At 39.4% G+C, this 22047-nt stretch overlaps 1 protein-coding gene across 1 annotated transcript in view; it reads left to right on the top strand.

Annotated features, from left to right (window-relative positions):
- The window catches only part of LOC140988386 (uncharacterized), an 11767-nt gene extending 8554 nt beyond the window's left edge, over positions 1-3213 (top strand). Inside the window, exon 9 of the mRNA XM_073457405.1 lies at positions 3156-3213. Coding sequence (XP_073313506.1) covers positions 3156-3213 — 58 coding nt within the window. The remainder of the gene's footprint in view (positions 1-3155) is intronic.
- Positions 3214-22047: the final 18834 nt, after the last annotated feature.

Here is a 22047-nt window from a genome sequence, read left to right as displayed (position 1 = left end):
ACCAAATGAGGTGAACCAAGTAACCAAATTCATCTACAGACAATTGTCCACATGTTTGCTGTTTTGAGCAGAGTCAAATTCGGTGATTAAAGTAGTGGAACAAAGCATTGAAAGAAGGGACTTGGAATTGAAGTTGGAGGAGACAAAGACTACTATTACAACTACATGGCATTAATAAAATTTTTGACCCTTTCTCTCATTTGGCCTATAAATAGAGGCTTTGTGCTAGCTTGAGAATCATTCTATCTCATTGTAAAATATAGTGTGAGTGTGTATAAAAGTTCTAAGTTCCAATATATTTTTCATTTTCCAAATTATGAGTGATGTTTTTAGTGTTGATCAAAAGTAAGTTCATGGAAAGCTAAATCTATTATGTCAAGGTGAAGAGGANAATATTATTATGGGGTAAAGATAAGGTTTAACTTTTGAGTGTAGTACCAAAGATAGAAGTTGATCAGTAACTTTTGGTGCTAAGATTTCTTAGGTTGAACTGCATAAATGCTAATGTAATAGATCGATGAACATTACGGGTATAGTATAAGGAAAGTAAGATACGATAAGTTTGAACCTCCATTTCCAATATTGGGAATTGTGAGAAAAGTCAGAATTCGAGGTCATAGTAAAGTCAAACAAAAACAGCCTTCATAACCAGGTATGAGCACTACGAGTTCTTAGTAATGCCGTTTGGATTACCGAATGCTCCAGCAATTTTATGGACTTGATGAATCGAGTATTCCAGCCCTACTTAGATAAGTTCGTCAAAGTGTTCATTGACGACATTCTCATCTACTCGAAGAAACATGAGGAGCACAGTCAACACTTGGGTGCTGTTTTGCAGATCTTGCAGAGTCGCAAGTTGTTTGCAAAGTTCAGTAAGTGTGAATTTTGGTTGGAGAAGCTAGCATTTTTGGGTCATATAATATCTAGCAGCGGTATCGAGGTGGATCCAGCTAAGGTAGCAGCAGTTAAGGAATGGGTTGAACCGAACAATGCCTTAGAGATCCGCAAATTCTTAGGCTTAGCAAGCTACTACAAGAAATTTATTCAGGGATTTTCTTCGATAGCAGTGTCACTCACTTCATTGACTAAAAAGAATGCTAAATTCGTATGGAGTGATGAACGTCAGAAGAGCTTTGATGCGGCACGGTCGGGTTATAGCTTATGCATCCAGACAGTTGAAAGTGCATGAAAAGAACTACCCGACTCATGATCTTGAGTTAGCTGTCGTTGTCTTTGCATTGAAGATATGGAGACATTATTTGTACGGCGAGAAATGCCAGATATTCACTGATCACAAGAGTCTCAAGTAGTTCTTCACACAGAAAGAATTGAATATGAGACAAAGACGGTGGTTGGAGTTGGTAAAAGACTACGATTGTGAGATTAGCTATCATCCGAAGAAAGCTAGTGTTGTGGCAGATTCCTTGAGCAGAAAAGTTGCAGTCGTAGCACAGTTGTCAGTCAGAGATTTGGGTTAGAGGTTTATCTTAAGGGCAGAGCTCCTAAGCTGTCTAATCTGACAGTCCAGTCTCATTTGTTTGAAAAAATCCATAGAGGCCAGCCTTCAGATGAGCAGTTGCAGAAATGGAGACTGAAGGACGAGGCCAAGGGCAGTGTACTCTACACAGTGTCTAATGGTATTGTGAGATACAGAGGGAGAATGTGGGTGCCTGGTGTTGATTCGATCAGAGAGAATATTCTGACAGAGGCACATACATCTCCGTATTCCGTCCATCCAGGAGGTACCAAGATGTACAAGGATTTGCAGATTCTGTATTGGTGGCCAGGTATGAAGTGAGACATCCGCCGATTTGTGTCTGAATGTCTCACTTGTCAGCAGGTGAAGACAGAGCATCAGAGGCCAGCAGGGATGCTTAAGCCACTCCCTATCCTTGAGTGGAAGTGGGAGAATATCACCATGGACTTCGTTGTTGGTTTGTCGAGCTCAGTCAGAGGATCCAATGCTATTTGGGTTACAGTGGATCGGCTTACTAAGTCTGCACACTTCTTGCTAGTGAAGACAACTTTCTCCATGGCGCAGTATGCGGAGCTCTATATCAGGGAGGTATTTCGATTGCACGGGATCCTAGTTTTGATTGTGTCCGACAGGGACCCGAGGTTTACATCGTCCTTTTGGAAGAGTTTACATGCAGCCATGGGGACGAAGTTGCTATTCAGTACAGCTTTCCACCCTCAGACAGATGGTCAGTCTGAGCGAGTAATTTAGATTTTGGAGGATTTACTGAGAGCTTGTGTGATTGATTTCCACGGGAATTGGGAATCGAAGCTACCTCTAGTGGAGTTTACCTACAACAACAGCTTTCAATCATCTGTAGGTATGGCTCCTTACGAGGCACTGTATGGAAAGAAGTGCAGATCATCGATTCATTCGGATGAAGTCGGTGAGATATCAGAACTTGGTTCAAAGATTGTTCAGTAGACTGCAGATGTGGTGGTCAAGATCCGAGACAGGATGAAGAACGCCCAGAGTCGTCAAAAGGGTTATGCTGACAAGAGAAGGAGGGATCTTGAGTTGCTGTAGGTGATCACGTTTTCGTGAAGATAGCACGCATGAAGGGTGTTATGAGATTTGGGAAGAGAGGCAAGCTTAGTCTGAGGTTCATTGGACTGTTCGAGATTCTTTACAGGGTTGGGACATTAGCTTATCGTGTAGCCCTACCGCCGAATCTGACCGGTGTACACAATGTGTTCCACGTCTCGATGTTGAGGAAGTACCTAGCGAATCCTTCACATGTTTTGAGCTATGAGCCATTGCAGCTTGCTACAAATCTGTCATATGAGGAAAGACCTATCCAAATCCTATACCGACAGGAACGGAGACTTCAGAACAAAGTAACCAAGCTGGTCAAAGTTCGGTGGCTGAATCAATCAGTGGAGGAGGCCACTTGGGAGACTGAGGCAGATATGAGGAATCGCTACCCGGAACTGTTTGGAAAGACTTAATTTCGAGGACGAAATTTATTTAAGTGGAGGAAGAATTGTAGAGCCCAAAATCAGCACACGTAAAATCCATGCATTTATTTAATCAAGTTTTAAATGATTTTTGAGATGCATGATTTATGAAATTGCATTATTTTAAATTATTTATGTTTATGTGATGCACGTTAAATATTTTCTTGAGTTTCATGTTTCAGGCGATTATTCGATGCTGGATCGGAAAAAGAGATCGGTGAAGATATAGGCGATTCTTGAAATGTGGTATTTTATTTCAAGTCGAGAAAATTGTTATTTTAAATGATTATTGGAGTTTTAAGCATTTTAAAAAGCCTAATTTACTTATTAGGTGATTTTTAAGATTTTACGTTTTCAAAATTACTAAGTTGTGTAGTTGGGATTTTTAAACCTTGCAAATTAGTTTATTCGATCTTTTAGTCGGGTTAAGTAATTAGGTTAGTATTATTTTATTTCTAATTATTTAACTAAACCAATTTTTAGCCTTTAATTAATTAATTAATCAAAATCTTTACCTAAACTACACCATACTCATGCACACACACACACACACACACGTGTTTCAAACTTTGGAGATTAGCTAGGGTTCTTGAGTTCAGCAGCAGCCACCCCTCTCCTTTGCAAAATTTCTTAAGGTTTACATTGGTTTTCGAGCAAGAATCGTGTAGAAAGCGTTCCCCGGTCATCTCCCATATTCTACCGCACCGATATTCGTCATCTTCAATCGTTTCAAATCAAAAGGCATGTATATTCTTTCATTCTTGTATTGATATTGTCATTTTATTCGTGTTGTTGTTTATTATGCGTGAAAATTCATGTATGTTGTGAAAAGTTTGAGCAGAAATGTGTTGGATCGATTTTGAAACTTTTTTTGATCTCAAAACTCGAAATTTGCTGTCATTTTTAATACTGTGATTTTTCGGTTGATTTTCTGGAAAACTTTCAACATATAAAACGTAGAACTTTTCGATATCTTCGATGTGACTGTAAATTCGAAATATTTGGATAAGAAATGAGTGAGTTATGATCGATTTTATGGGACTGCTCAAACTAAGTTTTTCTGAAAATTGCGTTCTTGAAGTTTTATTGTTGCAGGATTCGTTGGGGATCGATAAGTGAACGCTGCTGCGTTTAAGTATATTGAGAATGATGTTGGGATGATTATTGGTGTTTCGTTTCATGTCGTTAGGCACTTGGTTGAATTAGAAGTCGTAGGAATTGATTTGGTGTCAAATTTCGTGTTCATGAGTTGTATTGCGTTGTAGGTTGGACGTCGTTGTTTTGGGGCGTTTGTATGAGTTTAGTCAATGCCATTGCACCCTAGGACGAGTCTCGGTATGTTGGTTCATGGGTCGTATGATTGAGTTAGGAGAATTAAGTCAAAAGTGTAGAGAAATTCTGTTGGTTCGCGATTCCAGCACCTACACGGACCCTTAGCCGGACCCTAGCACGGGGTCCGTGCCCTTTGTGCTTCAAAATTCGAAATTCCAGCATGTACCTGGAGCCCTACCCGGACCCTTTCACGGGGTCCGTGTACCCTCTTTTAAAAAAATAAACAATAAAAAATAATAAAATATTTTTTTTATTAGGGATTGTTTTTGAGTTTGATGTCATGATTTAATACGATGATTAAACGAGGTCGTGTCCCGAGAGATTTAGAACGTCAAAAGGAAATTTTGTCATTTTTGGGTGTGAACATGACTATACGTCTAAGCTATGAAAGATAAGTGTTTGAACTCATGTTAGTATGTGCATTAGTGGCCCCAAGCGAGAATCAACGAATTCCTCAACGCCAAGTAAGTATGTTCGACGTGCAAAAGAAAATATGTTTATGTTTTTGAGGTATGCTAAATGTCTTGTGACCAAATTATGAACGATTTTGGAAGTCAGTGAACGTGGCCGAGGACCTCTCCACCCCGGTAAATCATGATCGGGTTTAGATCAGGATTGGAAAGCGGTAAAGCATGACCAGGGAACAATCCACCCGGTAAAGAATGATAAGGGATATCATGTATGTGGTAGTGGATTTTCCCTGCCAGCCTAGTACTGTGGTTTAGTCTGATCAGGCATATTTATGTATGGGTCACTTGCTTTGAAACATATCTCTGCGCAAATTGATGTTATGTATGCTCAAGTATGTATGATGCAAGTATGTTTAAGAAAAGTTTTATGATGATGACATGTCTACGTTTATGCTATTTTGTTCAAGTTTCAAGTATGTTTATGTTATTACGTTCAAATTTCAAGTATGTAAGCTTACTTTAAAGATGCATGTGTTTTATTATGTAGTACTTGCTATCTCCAGTTTATACATGTTGAGTTTTTAGACTCACTAGATTCGATCGATGCAGGTGAGGATGACTTTGAGAGGACGAGGGGTGGAGACCAATGAGCTGGCTTGGACTGAGCAGGAGGTTAAACCCGAGGACCGTCCATGTTTTTAAGAAATTCCGCAATGTTTCAAATACTCTGATTTAACGTTATTGTTTACGATATTTAAACAAGTGTTTTTATCAAACTTTATTTGTGATATTTTCATTGCAAATATTTTGAATGATCAGTTTATTGTTATCACGAATTGAAGGTTTCTATTTAATTTAAAAATTTTTTATTTTTCCGCAAATTTTAAAGTAATTAAAAGTACGGTACGTTACATATGCTAATTCTAAAATGAACAAAATGTAGATGAAATGCACACACACACACACACTATGCAAACACATACAAAACTAATGCAATAAAATACTTAAAAACGACACATGTCAACCCCACTCATACTGACCTTTTGCTTGCCCTCAAGCAAAATAGGTTATAGACTATGACAATGACACTCAAAAAGACATCAAATAAAGTAAAAATACTGGAAAAAAAAAAAACAAACTCAATGGTGACACATTGTGGGTCTTTCATATACATTTCATCAGTCACATCACAACATTCATTCACACCCCTTTAAATCACCATATCACAATTTTACTTGAATATAAACGTGCGTGTGTATGCATTATGTGGGTTCTAATAGATTGCACTTCTGATAAATTCATTCTCAAATCATGTGAGTCACTAAATCAACAATTCAATGTCGGTTTTAACTCTCCTGAATTCCGTTTCCATTCGTGACCAACCAGTAAACACGATGCAATATAATTTAATGGTTGTACAATAATGTTTAGAGAGGTATTGTCAAAAAGCATTCAAGTGGTCCAAAAAGATTGGGAGCACACCGATCATTTTTATTATGCACTTGTAAGAATTTTTATCCGATATTCATCAACTCCGTACATCTCCATCTTTCCAGCCTAGGGATGAAATTTCATTCCCTTTTTTTGGCTCCCCTTACCTTACATCTCCTTTTGTTTTTCTCTTCTGTTTTTTTTTTGAATAAGTGCATAATTTTCTCATGTGTACTCTTTAGGCTTTAAATATATGACATGTAAGTTTATTTGGCCCATGGAATAATTTTTCTGGCCCTATGCACAATTGAGATAAAGGTTATTTCAGGTTCACAGAGGCTTTCTACTCGAGTTCATGCTGCTGGTTAGTCACTCATTTCCCCAGGTATTAATTCAAGTTCTACTCACATCTCAAGTCTCCAGTTTCCCTTATAAATTTTTAAAATCAACTATCATTCATACAACTACCGAAACCTACTGTATGTGCATAAGAAATTTCAATGTTCAAGTCAAAATTCATGCTTTTACCAAATGGGTTATCAACAACGAGTGACAAGACCAATAAGCCTGTAAGTCATCAATCCAAATCATCATCGTCCAACAACATACATGTTTCACCATCAATCGACAACATGCAATACACAACTGACTAACTAACCCCCAACCCCCTCATACTAAATGTGTGCAAGGTCCCTATTGCAACAAACGACTTAAAAAAACACAAAATAAACACAGATGCACAATACAGAAACTAATGTAATGTTAATGATAAAATGAAACAAGGATGATAACAACATAATGAAACAAAGAAAAAAAAGAAAGGGAAACAGTGAACTCCCCTGATCAAGGCTCGTCCTCCTCATATTTTGGCGGTGGTACCCCCGATGCATCCCCGTGCTGTTGATAGTGAAAGGGATCGATTTTAGGTGCTCGAAATCGCAACGGAAGCACAAAATTGTTTCTAAACATGAAAAACCGAAATTTTTGAGAAAAATTTGAACCCCATTGTACTAGTGTGTAACATATACTAAACACCTTTGTCATACATAGGGTGTTAAGAAATTTTACCTATCAATCTCTTGAGGTTGATGATGGCTCCAACTAAAGTGTAAACACTTTAGCTCTTGTATGGTAGACAATCTTCAAGCCTCCCTTTGAACACTTCTTGTTCAAAATCAAGCCCACCACTTGCAAGCTAGAACCTCCTTACACTTGCACTAGAAAATGTAAGGATTTTTCTTTGAGAAGTATTTTGTTTTCAACAACTTGAAGAACAAAATGAGAGAAGAATTTTTGGAGAGAAATTAGGTGATATTTTCGGCCAAGAGGAGGAAAGAATGGGAGTGAATTGTTGTCTTGGTGCTTGAAAAAGTTGAGACTACTTTTTGCATGCCATGCAATATTTTAATCAAAAGTATTCCCCAACTCTTCACCTCCCTAGCATGCAAAACCTAGTAGGCTTGTAACATTTACAAAGGGCCCATGGACTTTTAATTTAATTGTCTCAAACATATTTGAGCCCAATAAGACTTTACTTGAAGTATCTTAGTACCACACGATATTTAAACAAGTGTTTTTATCAAACTTTATTTGTGATGTTATTTAATTAATTCAATACTTGAATTAATTTAATTATTTGGACTCTACTAGGCCCACTAGTGTTTAATTAATTCAACACTTGAATTAATTTAATGTAGTCCATAATAATGTTTATGAAAATCACAATTTTCAAATACATTATTCACTTTGCCTACTTTTAATTTAGGAACACATTCATAAATTAAAAATTACATTTCTCTCATAGAAGTCTTACTTTTATTTTATGTTACGTTTATAAGCTCATTTATAAGCCGTTCAACGCATTGAACTATTTTAACTTCTCAACGGGATCTAGAAAGCTAGCACTTGTGTGACCCTCAATTGTTCACTGATACTAATAGTCGTGGGTTCACATCTCCATGTGATTCGGACTAAACATGTCCTTATACGAGCATACCCACCCCCAATTGCTCCATTCTTAATTATCAACTCCTTGATAACAAGAATGTCAGAACTCAAGTCTGATAGTACCCAACCAATCATGTTAAACGCCTAGCAGCATTGCTTTCATGATTTCCTAGGTATCAAATGATAGTGCCTGCAAGAACCATTCAATTATGGTTAGCGTACAGTACGGTCCCTTCAACTCATATATCCCGACCGATTCGACAACCATTGGTTTATCGAGAGTTGTCAATGAATCGATACTATGTGTCATGTCGTAGTTGCATCGATGGTGTAATCTAAGAAACCCCTTTCTTAATTACCACCATACTTTGATCAGAGATTTCAAACTAAACATACATGAGAACACATAGGATATCCATACCCGAAGGTAAGCGGTGAATCCCCGACTACAATGCATCGACTCCTATATGTTTCGACAGAACACCCAACCTTGCCACCTGATGACCCCTTGAGAGTCGGTAAACAAGTCAAAGTGTAATTCTAGCACATAGAGTCTCAATGTTGTCCCGGGTCATAAGGACTAATGGTGTACAACCATAAACTAGGACTTTTCCACTCGATAAGTGAGAACCACTTGGAAAGTCCTTTATGGGAGGGTTGTTCAGTGCACTCTACCAGGAGCACCTATCTGCATGCTCGGACATCACAATGTCCCCTACCAATGAAACATGGTACTCACATCGCAGATACTAGTCTCAAGCTCGAGCGGCCTATATCCTTCTTAGCGGCGGCTGAATCGACTAGGAACCGTTTAGAATATACAGTATTCCAAATATGAGTTTCATGATACTCATCATATGAGCATCTCATATTCTTTCTACTATTTGTATATTCAAGGGCTTTATCTATGCAACTAGCATGGGTATACAGATAAAGATGTGCCAAAACAATAATTTCAAATATTATTAAAATAAAGATTGCTTATACATAGAGTTTCATTGTGAACACTCGGCCAACACTTGGCTCGACGTGCACCTACTCTAACAATCTCCCACTTGCACTAGAGCCAACTACCCATATACTTCAAACCAATTGATTCGCGATGCATCTCGAATAATGGTTCAGGTAAAGGCTTAGCTAGTGGATCAGCAACATTATCTGCGGAGCCGACTTAGTCGATAGACACTTCTCTTTCCACAATCTCTCCGAGGATGTGGTACTTTCTCAATACTTGTTTGGATTTCTGATGAGACCTTGGCTCCTTTGCCTGAGCTATGGCTCCCGTGTTTCACAAAACACCGGGATAGGAGCAACTCCATTAGGAATGACGTCCAACGCTTGGACGAAATTCCTTATCCAAACAGCCTCCTTTGCTGCATCCGATGCAACAATGTATTCGGCCTCAGTGGTGGAATCCGCAGTACTGTCTCGCTTGGAACTCTTCCAAGAGACAGCAGCACCAATGAGCATGAATACGAACCTAGAGGTTGACTTTGAGTCATCGATATCGCTTTGGAAGCTAGAGTCGGTATAGCCTTCCAATTTCAGTTCTCCACCCCATAGACCAATAGCAACTTACTGGTCCTTCTCAATTACTTGAGGATGTCTTTCACAGTTTTCAAGTGTGGAAGACCAGGGTTCGATTGATATCTATACACTACACTTAGTGCTAAAACCACGTCAGGACGTGTAGATATCATCCCATACATGATGCTACCAATCGCAGATGCATAAGGAATGCTCGTCATCGCCGCTATCTCTGCATCAGTCTTGGGAGACATAGACATGGATAGGGACACGCCATGACACATTGGTAGATGTCCTCTCTAGGACTCATCCATCGAGAACCGCTTCACGATGGTATCATGTATGTGGACTGGGTGATACCAAGCAATCTTCTTGAACTATCTCTATAGATCTGTATTCCCAATACAAAAGATGCTTCACCCAAGTCCTGCATCGAGAACTTACTCGCTAACCATATCTTAGTTGATTGCAACATTCCTACATCATTCCCAATGAGTAGAATGTCATCAACATAAAGCACAAGGAATGTCACCACACTCCCACTGACCTTCTTATACACACAGGGTTCCTCAGGATTCTTAGTAAAACCAAACTCTTTGATTGTATTATCGAATCTGAGGTTCCAACTCCTAGATGCCTGCTTTAGACCATAAATAGATCTTTGAAGTTTGCATACCATATGCTCACTTCCGATAGATGTAAACCCTTCGGGTTGAGACATGTAAATCTCTTCCTTAATATCCCCATTAAGAAAGGCTGTCTTAACATCCATCTGCCATATCTCATAGTCATACCATGCAGCTATGGCTAGCAAAATCCTTATGGACTTGAACATTGCAACTGGAGAAAAGGTTTCCTCAAAGTCAACTCCTTGTCTTTGAGTATATCCTTTTGCCACCAATCGCGCCTTGAAGGTCAATACCTTCCCATCCGCCCCAAGTTTCCTCTTGTAAATCCATTTACACCCTATGGGAACAATTCCCTCAGGTGGATCCACGAGATTCCACACTTGGTTCGAATGCATGGAATTCATCTCAGATTCCATCGCTTCAAGCCATTTGGATGAATCGGCATCAGATAACGCTTCCTTGAAGGTCCTTGGATCACATCCATGGTTAGGCTCATCATGGCCCTCTTCAAGAAGCAGACCATACCTCATAGGTGGTCTCGAGACTCTCTCGGATCTTCTAGGAGCTTGTATCTCATCTCTTGGCACTTCAGGTGTGGGTTCTATAATTGTGGGTGTCTCTCGAACCTCTTCGAGTTCTATCATCTCCCCTTTTCTATTCAATAGAAATTACTTTTCTAAAAAAGTTGCATTCCTAGAAACAAACACCTTTGTTTCTTGGGGATGATAGAAATAATATCCAACTGAATTCCTTGGATATCCCACAAAGTAACATAAAATGGATCGACTATCCAATTTATCTCCCACTACCTGCTTCACATAAGCAGGGCACCCTCATATTCTAAGATAAGAATATTTGGATGGCTTACCCATCCATATCTCATATGGTGTCTTGTCAACTGCCTTTGAATGGACATTGTTCAACAACAGTGCCGCTGTCTCAAGCGCATATCCCCAAAAGGATGGCGGCAACTCCCTGAACCCCATCATAGACCGAACCATGTCCATCAAAGTCCGGTTACGACGCTCCGAAACACCATTCAATTGTGGTGTAGCGGGCGGAGTCCACTGCGAGAGAATCCCATTCTTCCTACGATACTCTTGGAACTCGGAACTCAAGTACTCACCACCTCGATCCGATCGAAGTGTCTTGATGCTTCGTCCCAACTGCTTCTCTACTTCACTTCTGAATTCTTTGAACCTTTCAAAGGCTTCAGACTTGTATTTCATCAAATACACATACTCATACCTCGAAAAGTCATCGGTAAAGGTGATGAAGTAGGCATGTCCATGCTTAGTGGTGATGCTAAGCGGACCGCACACATCGGTATGGATCAAATCCAATAACCCTTTGGCTCGCTCCACATGGCCCCTAAAGGGAATTTTGTTCATCTTTCCTTTTAGACAGGATTCACAAGTCGTGAAAGCATTAATACCAGACATATCAAACATGCCAACTCCCACTAACTTGTTCATCCTTCTTAGGGAAATATGTCGTAATCGAGCATGCTATAATTGTGCCATATTAAGAGTATCTTGTTTGCGCTTGTTTGTTGTTGTTATCGCTTTGACATTGTTTAGTGGAATATCTTTCAATTTTAAGTTATAGAGATCGTTTTCAAGTTCTCTGGTACCAACTAAACATTCATTCTTGTAAATGTTGCAAACACCTTTGCTAAATAAACAAGAGAATCCATCTTTGTCCAACATAGAAATGGAAATAATGTTTTTCACCAAGTCTGGTACAAACAAAACATCTCTTAACATCAACTTAAAATCATTGTTCAAAATTAAAGAAACATCTCCAACAGCTTTGGCAGCAACTCTTACCCCATTGCCCATCCTCAAGACGGTCTCACATTCCCTGAGCCTCCTACTTCTTCCCATCGCCTGCAAATCATTACAGAGATGTGAGCCACATCCGGTATCCAATACCCAAGAAGTAGAGTTAATTGAAATGTTTACTTCAATATAGAACATACCGTTTCCAGAACTCTTCTGGGCCAGATATTCCCTGCAATTACGCCTCCAATGTCCAGGCTTCTTGCAGTGATGAAAGATGTCAACAGTCTTGTCAGCCTTCACTGGTGTGGCTGCCACTACGGGACCCGGAGCCTGCCTCTTCAAGGGCACGCTCTTCTTGGGACGTTGGAAAGAACGCTTCTTTCCCATCCCAAGTGGACCGATCTTCGTACCAGATGAAGAGCCCACAAAAAGAACCGGCTTCTCTTTCTTGATAGTGGACTCAAAAGTCACAAGCATGTTTACCAACTCCTCAAGGGTCGGCTCCATCTTGTTCATGTTGAAGTTCACCACAAAAGGATCAAACGAGCGAGGCAGCGACAAAAGCAACACGTCGGTGGTCAGCTCCGATGGCAATGCAAGATCCATGCCCACAAGCTTATCCACGAGCCAAATCAGCTTTAGGCCATGCTCATGGACCGAGGCCCCATCTCGCATGCGTAAAGTGATGAGCTCCTTGATTGTGGCATGCCTCAGAGGCCGAGTCTGCTCACCAAAAAGCTCATTGAGGTGCAAATGAATGTCAGCAGCATTATTTGCATCCTCAAAACGCCTCTGCAGCTCATCATTCATAGAAGCCTGCATATAACACCTAGCCTTCAAGTCATGGTCACACCATTCCTTGTAGGTCTGCAATTCCTCAGGAGTGCAGCCAGTCGGAGTCTCAGCAGGGGGCGGCTCAGTCAGTGTATATGCAATCTTTTCCGAGTTCAAGACGATCTTTAGGTTTCTTAGCCAAGTGAGATAATTAGGCCCGGTTAATACGTGTTTTTCGAGTATGGCAGAAAGCGGATTGCGAATTGAAGACATTGTCAAATTTTGTACTGAAAAGTAAAAAAGATAAATGTTAATGACTATTTTAAAATATTTAGTAAGATATAAAGTATGGACTTTTATTTATAAATTTTCGCTCCCACTGTTTTGACATTTTCACTACCCTCTAGTGAAAACGGGAAACACCTTTACTCAGTAGGTACGTAAGGTCTAATTAGCGAATTATGATCCCGAATAATATCAGCCAATCATAATCCCTAAAAAGTATTTTCCAATTGCATCACAATGCAACCCTTAACGTAAACTATTGTCTCACGTTTGATTAGGACCCAATAATATGACGTCGTTCATCTTTACGTGTCAAGCCTTACCCATCAATGTTGAACCTTAATGGACGGTCGTCATGAGTTCCCTCAATAATATGAGCAGAAATCATGGGAGTTCCACGTAGTTCACATCACCATGTCAATGGATGTCACAACTTTCCGGCACCCAGGGCCCCTCCAATAATATGAGCCGAGCCCCGAACACGAGTAGCGTTCATCATGCACCCATTGTCGATGGAAGACATGAAAATTATAAAAAAATTTATAATTCCCCTTTTCGGGATTGATATTAATTTTGAATCTTATTTAAAATGAGGGTTTTTAATTTTGAAAGGTCTCATCATTAATTTTATTTAAAAACTCGCCATTTTTGATCGTATGTTTGCCGGATTCATGTAACTTTGTTATTATCATAATAATAACGCACATACTCATTATTTATAACATATCATGCATATATTATAAACAGTAAACAAACAAGGATGATCAATCGCCCCAATACTAATGGCCCGTGTGAGCAAAACACGGGCCTAGGTCCAATCCTAGGGAAATGCATGGGATGCAAATGCAACTATTACATTAGCTTCCAATATTTACATGTCTTCGATCTTCATAATCATCAAGGCCACCATCTTCCAATCTTGATCTTCCACTATACTAATATTTACAAATAAATATCCATGGCAAATAGGGATACATCTCATGGGGTGGGAACGGGCCATAAACCAAGCCCACTTTATAAATTTGATAATTATTACAATCATTCAACACAAAATATCCTAGCATACACCTAGCAAATTGGGCTTGGGCTTTTGATCATCCTTCATGCATAATATCACATATCATACACCATCAATTAATTATCACAATAATTAATTGATCCAATATTATATATCTTGATCCAATCACTAACCGCCACGATTATAAACTAAATTAACAAAGTATACAAACACCTTTGTCTACTTTCCAATTAATTTATTTATAACCGAATTTCTTGTAAATCACAATTTACTATAAATAATTAAAGTCCAACTTCAATTATTTATTTTCTGAGAAAATGTTTGCAACTTTTGTAATTTTAAACTTAAGGGCCCAAAAACTTATTTTTCACCAAAAACATTTTGGCCCATTTAAAATTCACAAATATGTTAGCCATCCAATGGCCCAACAACTTAAGGCCCATGACACTTTGATATTTCAAAACACCTTTTGAAAACCCTAGTCATCATGGCCATCGCCGGAGCTCCGTCGCCGGATTCCGGCCAACCAAAATTTTTTTTTTTTAATTTTTCAATGGGGGAGGGGCTGCCCTAGCTGCTCGAAATGGGCAGCCCGAGCTGCCTGAAATTACCCCAAAAATGGCCTTGATTTTTGTTGCAAAAACTCACCTCATGCGGTTAGAAATCGATCTCAACATAATATCATGTATATGCTACACAAAAACTAGTATCCTTATCTCTGATACCACTTGAAAGGGATCGATTTTAGGTGTTCGAAATCGCAACGGAAGCACAGAATTGTTTTCTAAACATGAAAAACCGAAATTTTTGAGAAAAATTTGAACACCATTGTACTACTGTGTAACATATACTAAACACCTTTGTCATACATAGGGTGTTAAGAAATTTTACCTATCAACCTCTTGAGGTTGATGATGGCTCCAATTAAAGTGTAAACACTTTAGCTCTTGTATGGTAGACAATCTTCAAGCCTCCCTTTGAACACTCCTTGTTCAAAATCAGGCCCACCACTTGCAAGCTAGAACCACCTTACACTTGCACTAGAAAATGTAAGGATTTTTCTTTGAGAAGTATTTTGTATTCAACAACTGGAAGAACAAAATGAGAGAAGAATTTTTGGAGAGAAATTAGGTGATATTTTCGGCCAAGAGGAGGAAAGAATGGGAGTGAAGTGTTGTCTTGGTGCTTGAAAAAGTTGAGACTACTTTTTGCATGCCATGCAATATTTTAATTAAAAAGTATTCCCCAACTTTTCCCCTCTCTAGCATGCAAAACCTAGTGGGCTTGTAACATTGACAAAGGGCCCATGGACTTTTAATTTAATTGTCTCAAACATATTTGAGCTCAATTAGACTTTACTTGATTTTACTCAAGCCCACTAGTTAAATAATTATTTCCAATTGGGCTCTACAAGACCCAATGTTATTTAATTAATTCAAAACTTGAATTAATTTAATTATTTGGACTCTACTAGGCCCACTAGTGCTTAATTAATTTAACACTTGAATTAATTTAATTTAGTCCATAATAATGTTTATGAAAATCACAATTTTCAAATACATTATTCACTTGGCCTACTTTTAATTTAGGAACACATTCATAAATTAAAAATTACATTTCTCTCATAGAAGTCTTACTTCTATTTTTCTGTACGCTTATAAACTCATTTATAAGCCGTTCAACACATTGAACTATTTTAACTTCTCAACGGGATCTAGAAAGCTAGCACTTGTGTGGATCTCAATGGTTCACTGATACAACTAGCCGTGGGTTCACATCTCCTTGTGATTCGGACTAAACATGTCCTTATACGAGCATACCCCAATTGCCCCATTCTTAATTATCAACTCCTTGATAACAAAAATGTCAGAACTCAAGTCTGATAGTACCCAACCAATCATGTTAAACGCCTAACAGCATCGCTTACATGATTCCCTAGGTATCAAATGATAGTGCCTGCAAGAACCATTCAATTATGGTTAGCGTAGAGTACGGTCCCTTCAACTCATATATCCCGACCGATTCGACAACCATTGGTTTATCGAGAGTTGTCAATGAATCGATACTATGTGTCATGTCGTAGTTGCATCGATGGTGTAATCTAAGAAGCCCCTTTCTTAATTACCACCATACTCTGATCAGAGATTTAAAACTAAACATACATGAGAACACATAGGATATCCATACCCGCAGGTAAGCGGTGAATCCCCGACTACAATGCATCGACTCCTATATGTTTCGACAGAACACCCAACCTTGCCACCTGATGACCCCTTGAGAGTTTGTAAACAAGTCAAAGTGTAATTCTACCACATAGAGTCTCAATGTTGTCCCGGGTCATAAGGACTAATGGTGTACAACCATAAACTAGGATTTTTCCACTCGATAAGTGAGAACCACTTGGAAAATCCTTTATGGAGGGTTGTTCAATGCACTCTACAAGGAGCACCTATCTGCATGCTCGGACATCACAATGTCCCCTACCAATGAAACATGGTACTCACTTCGCAGATACTAGTCTCGAACTCGAGTGACCTATATCTTTCTTAGTGGCGGCTGAATCGACTAGGAACCATTTAGAATATACAGTATTACAAATATGAGTTTCATGATGCTCATCATATGAGCATCTCATATTCTTTCTACTATTTGTATATTCAAGGGCTTTATCTATGCAACTTGCATGGGTATACAGATAAAGAAGTGCCAAAATAAGAATTTCAAATATTATTAAAATAAAGACTGTTCATACATAGAGTTTAAACATGAACCCTCGGCCAACACTTGGCTCGACGGGCACCTACTCTAACAGATAGTCATATTGAAATTGGAACGGGAGAATAAACGGTGGTAGTGGTGGTATGGCCGCTGGGTCAGCGTCCTTTTGGATGAGCATTGTGCGCATCAGAGACTCCACGTAGACAAAATAATCATTGAAGTTCACATTGACGCAGTCCTGACGTGCCATGAAAGCGAGAGACTCATCCATCTTTTCATTCTGAGACTGCCTTCGGGGTTGTGGCTGTATGCGACGCGGTGCGGCTGTGCTAGATCCACCTTCATCCCCCTCATGAGTGGGAAAGTCAATTTGCCGCTTTGGTCTCTTCTTATGTAGGTCCTCCACACAAATGGCCTTCATCGGCTGTAGCCATTCTTCATCATCACGGAATACAACTCCCACTTTCGCACAACTAAGAGAAAATAGTGGGAAAAAATAAACCATTGTGGCTGTTGTGAATACTCACTTGGATTTGAGAGTTGATGAGTTTTTTCCACATTTATGTCGTAACCCTCGGCTAAAGCAAAAAGCACCACTGCCCTTTCTTTTTGCACATCGCTCTTATGCGAGACTGGAATCATCCGTCTTGCCAAAGATAGATACCATATTACATTTTTGTCCTTCAAATATTTTTCATCAAAGCAACTCGGCGGCCCTCCTAATGGTTTCCACATCGCTCATGGATGATACAATGTCTCGAGAATTATATAATAATCAGGAGCAGCGACCAATGCCTCAAACTGGGAATCATCGACCTCAGCCGTTTCTAACAGCGTGTTAATAGTGACAGAGTCAAATGGTACAAGTTTACCCCGAACCAAAGCTTTCCTGTCTGTTTTTTCTGCCGCATATGCGTAAAATTCTCTAACAACTGACACAACAGTCGCGTTGAGTTGTTTCCAAAATTCTCCCATCCCATCCTAATCATGCCCACAACAGGTCCTAGATATTTATCCTCTATCTGACTACGAAAACCCCTCTTAACTATTGGATTTCTATGGAGTTTAACATGATCATACCGTACGCTAGCAGCCTCATTCACAAAACGATTCCTATTAAATGATGAAGACGAGGAAGAACCGAGAGTACCTTTTAATTTCTTTGGAGGCATGGTGAATGTTGATGTAGATGGTGACGGGAGAGTGGAGACTTCTTAATCTCTGTCGAATATTGAGGACGACTCCGATTGAAGCCCAGAGTGGAGCCATTTATGCTGAAATAGGGGAGGTAGGCGATTTTTGAGAAGAAATTTGGGGTTTGGGGGAAGGGTTTGCGCAGAATAAGAAGACGGGAAGGGGAAAATCGTATTTACAAGCAGTCGCGCTCGAGCGGTAAGATTATACCGCCCGAGCGAAAGCTGCTATATCAAACTCTTGATGCAGGTATTATCTATCCTATTTTCGGTAGTTCATGGGTAAGTCCTGTTCAGTGTGTACCTAATAAGGGTGGAATTACTGTGATCACTAATGAGAAGAATAAACTTATTCCCACTAGGACTGTTACGGGGCGGAGAGTGTACATTGATCATAAGAAGTTGAATGATGCCACCCATAAAGACCACTTCCTCCTTTCTTTTATTGATCAGATGTTAGAAAGGCTAGCAGAGCATGAGTTTTATTGTTTCCTAGATTGGTATTCGGGGTACAATCAGATCACTATTGTATATGAGGACCAAGAGAAAACCACTTCCACTTGTCTTTATGACAATTTTTCTTCCATACGTATGCCTTTTGGTCTTTTTAATGCCCCTGCCACTTTTCAACGATGTATGACTGCTATATTCTATGATATGATTGAAACTTTTCTTGAAAATTTTTTATGAATGACTTCTCTATTTTTGGTGCAATGTTTGATGAGTGTTTGCAGAATCTTAGCCTGGTGTTGATGAGGTGCGAGGAGACAAACCTGGTGCTGAATTGGGAGAATTGTCATTTCATGGTACAATAAAGGATTGTGTTAAGACACAAGATTTCTGAACAAGGGATTGAGGTGGATAAAGCTAAAGTAGAAGTCATCAAGAATCTACCACCGCCAAAATCAGTAAAGGGAGTTAGAAGTTTTCTAGGGCACGTCGTTTTTTACCGGCGTTTCATTAGAGATTTTTCTAAAATTTCTAAGCCTCATTCTTCTCTACTTATGTAAGATGTGCCGTTTGATTTCAATTCTGACTGTCTGCAGGTGTATGAGAACTTAAAGGAGCATTTGGTGAAAACTCCTGTTTTGGTGGCACCTGATTGGGATTTGCCCTTTGAAGTAATGTGGGATGCGAGTGATACTGCGGTTGGTGTTGTGCTAGGTCAAAGGACGAATAAGGTTTTTCACATCATATACTATGCAAGTAAGACTTTAGACGAGCGCGATGAATTATTCAACAACTGAAAAGGAAATACTTGCAGTAGTATTTGCTCTGGATAAGTTCAATTCATACCTTATTTTGTCGAAAGTCATTGTTTTTATTGATTACTCTACACTTAAGTACTTGCTTGCTAAGAAAGAGGCCAAACCACGATTGCTTAGGTGGATTTTACTTTTTCAATAGTTTGACCTCGAAATAAAAGATAAAAAAAGTGTAGGGAATGTGGTAGCTGATCATCTTTCTAGGCTTGAGAATATTAGCAAAGAATGTGAAAATAGCGAGACAAATTATTGGTTTCCTGATGAACATTTGTTAGTGATGCAAAATTGTTTATGATATGCAAATTTCGCTAATATTCTTGTTACAGGCTCACACACCCCAAATATAACATTTCACCAAAGAAAGAAATTCTTTTCGGACGTGAAATATTATGTTTGGGAGGAATCATTCTTGTTCAAAATTTGTGCAGATGCCATGATAAAGAGATGTGTGGCGAAAGAAGAGATGGGGCAGACGCTAGATAGGTGGTCATTTTGGACCAACACGAACGACATCCAAGGTACTTGAATGTGGCTTTTATTGGCCAACTCTTTTCCAAGATGCTCGTTCATTGGTCTTTTCTTTTGATAGATGTCAGCGCACAGGTAACATTTCTAATCATATTGAGATGCCTTTGAATAACATTATTGAGTGTGAGGTTTTTGATGTTTGGAGGATAGATTTTAAGAGAGCGTTTCCAACATCTTTCACAAAAAAATACATTTGGGTTGCAGTTGATTATTTCTCCAAATGGGTGGAGGTAGAATCATATGCCACGAATGATGCTCAAGTAGTATTGAAATTTTTGAAGAAAAACATTTTTAATATATTTGGAACACCACGAGAAATCATTAGTGACGGTGGCACCCATTTTTCAATAAGATTTTTGAAAAACTTTTGTCACCTATAAGATCTCTACTCCCAATCACCCTAAATAAGTGGTCAAGTTGAGGTGTCAAATCGCGAGATCAAGAGAATTATGGAGAAGGTTGTGGGGGCGAATCAAAAAGACTGATCGTTGAGGTTAGAAGATGCGCTTTGGACATAAAGGACTGCTTTTAAGACACCTATAGGCACTACACCTTATAGGTTTCTTTTTGGTAAAGCTTGTCATTTACCAGTATAGTTAGAGCATAGAGCTTATTGGACAACTAAAGCACTAAACTTTTATTTTTTCTCTTGCAGGTGAACACAGGTTTCATAGGTCAAGCCTATGACCTGACGTTGACCTAGAAAGAGCGTACAAAGCAAGCACACGACAAGCGCATCACGCCGAGAGAATTCAAAGAAGGTGAAGCAGTATTGCTGTACAACTCTAAGTTGCGTCTGTTTCTTGGGAAACTCAAATCAAGGTGGACTTGACCATACATGATTACCAAGATATTCTCCTCGGGAGCTATAACTTTGAAAGATGGGAAGAATGAACCGTTCACAGTCAATGCTCAATGATTAAAACACTATTTAGGTGGCACGATGGAGCCAAAAATTGGAGTCACTTCATTCCAAAACAACATAACTGAGAGGAACCTATAGTCTAGCTCTAGACTATAAATTGAGAACTAAATTCGCCATGCCTCCAAAGAAATTTAAAGGTACTCTAAGTTTTTCCTCGTCTTCATCATTTGATAGGAATCGTTTTGTGTATGAGGCTGCTAGCGAACGATATGATCATGCTAAACTCCATAGAAATCCGATAGCTGAGAGGAGTTTTCGTAGTCAGATGGAGGATAGACATTTGGGACCTGTTGTGGGTATGATTTGGAGGGATGAGATAATTTTGAAAAGTATCCTAATGTGGCTGTTGTGTCGGTTGTTACAGAATTTTACGCAAATGCGGAAGAAAGAACAGACGAGAAAGCTTTCGTTCGGGGTAAACTCGTACCATTTGACTCTGTCATTATTAACATGCTAGTAGAAACGACTGAGGTCGATGATTCCCAGTTTGAGGAATTGGTCTCTGCTCTTGACTATGCTATAATTCTCGAGACATAATGTCATCAGGGAGCAATCTGGAAACCATTAAGGGGACCACCGAGTTGCTTTGATAAAACTATGGTATCTATTTTTGGCAAGACGGGTGATGTCGGTCTCAAATAAGAGCGAGTTGCAAAAAGAGAGGGCAGTGGTGCCTTTTGCTTTAGCCGAGTGTTACGACATAAATATGGGAAAACTCATCAACTCTTCTGTAAGGCCCGAGATTATATTATGGCAATCCGATATTATTTAATTGATGAATTGATGTGATCATGGAAGGATAAGCTCCGAGGAAGACATGGGAAGGCATGGGATACGTGTGGGGGCATAAGACCTCGCGCATATGAGCGAGACGAGGCGCGCATATGCACGAGCAGGTGAAAGTTGGTCCAGAAGATGTCGCGCACATGTGCGAGATGAGGCGCGCATATGCGCGAGCTGGTTGAATTTCAGAGCGCCGAGACAGAGAGTCTCGCGCACATGCGCGATTATTGGGCGCACATATGCGCGAGAAGTGTTGCATGAAAAAAAATGACATATGTGTTGCCATGCATATTAACATGTAAACCTTCATCCACTTGACAATTAGAGCAGCCAGGAACCGAGAGAAAACTCCATAGAAATCCTCAAGCTTCTTCATATCTTAGAATTTTGATTGTGCAAGATCCAGCCATCCGATTTTCGATCCGAGCATAGTTCCGTGCTTCTCTCGTTAAGAGCTTCAAAGGGATGTAAATTTTCTTACTTTCCTGCATGGTTCGAAAATTTGGTGTGGGAGGAATCATGATT

Source organism: Primulina huaijiensis, chromosome 11 (assembly GCF_012295235.1).
Source record: "Primulina huaijiensis isolate GDHJ02 chromosome 11, ASM1229523v2, whole genome shotgun sequence".
Lineage (NCBI taxonomy): Eukaryota > Viridiplantae > Streptophyta > Magnoliopsida > Lamiales > Gesneriaceae > Primulina > Primulina huaijiensis.
This window is presented reverse-complemented; position numbering and strand designations above follow the sequence as displayed.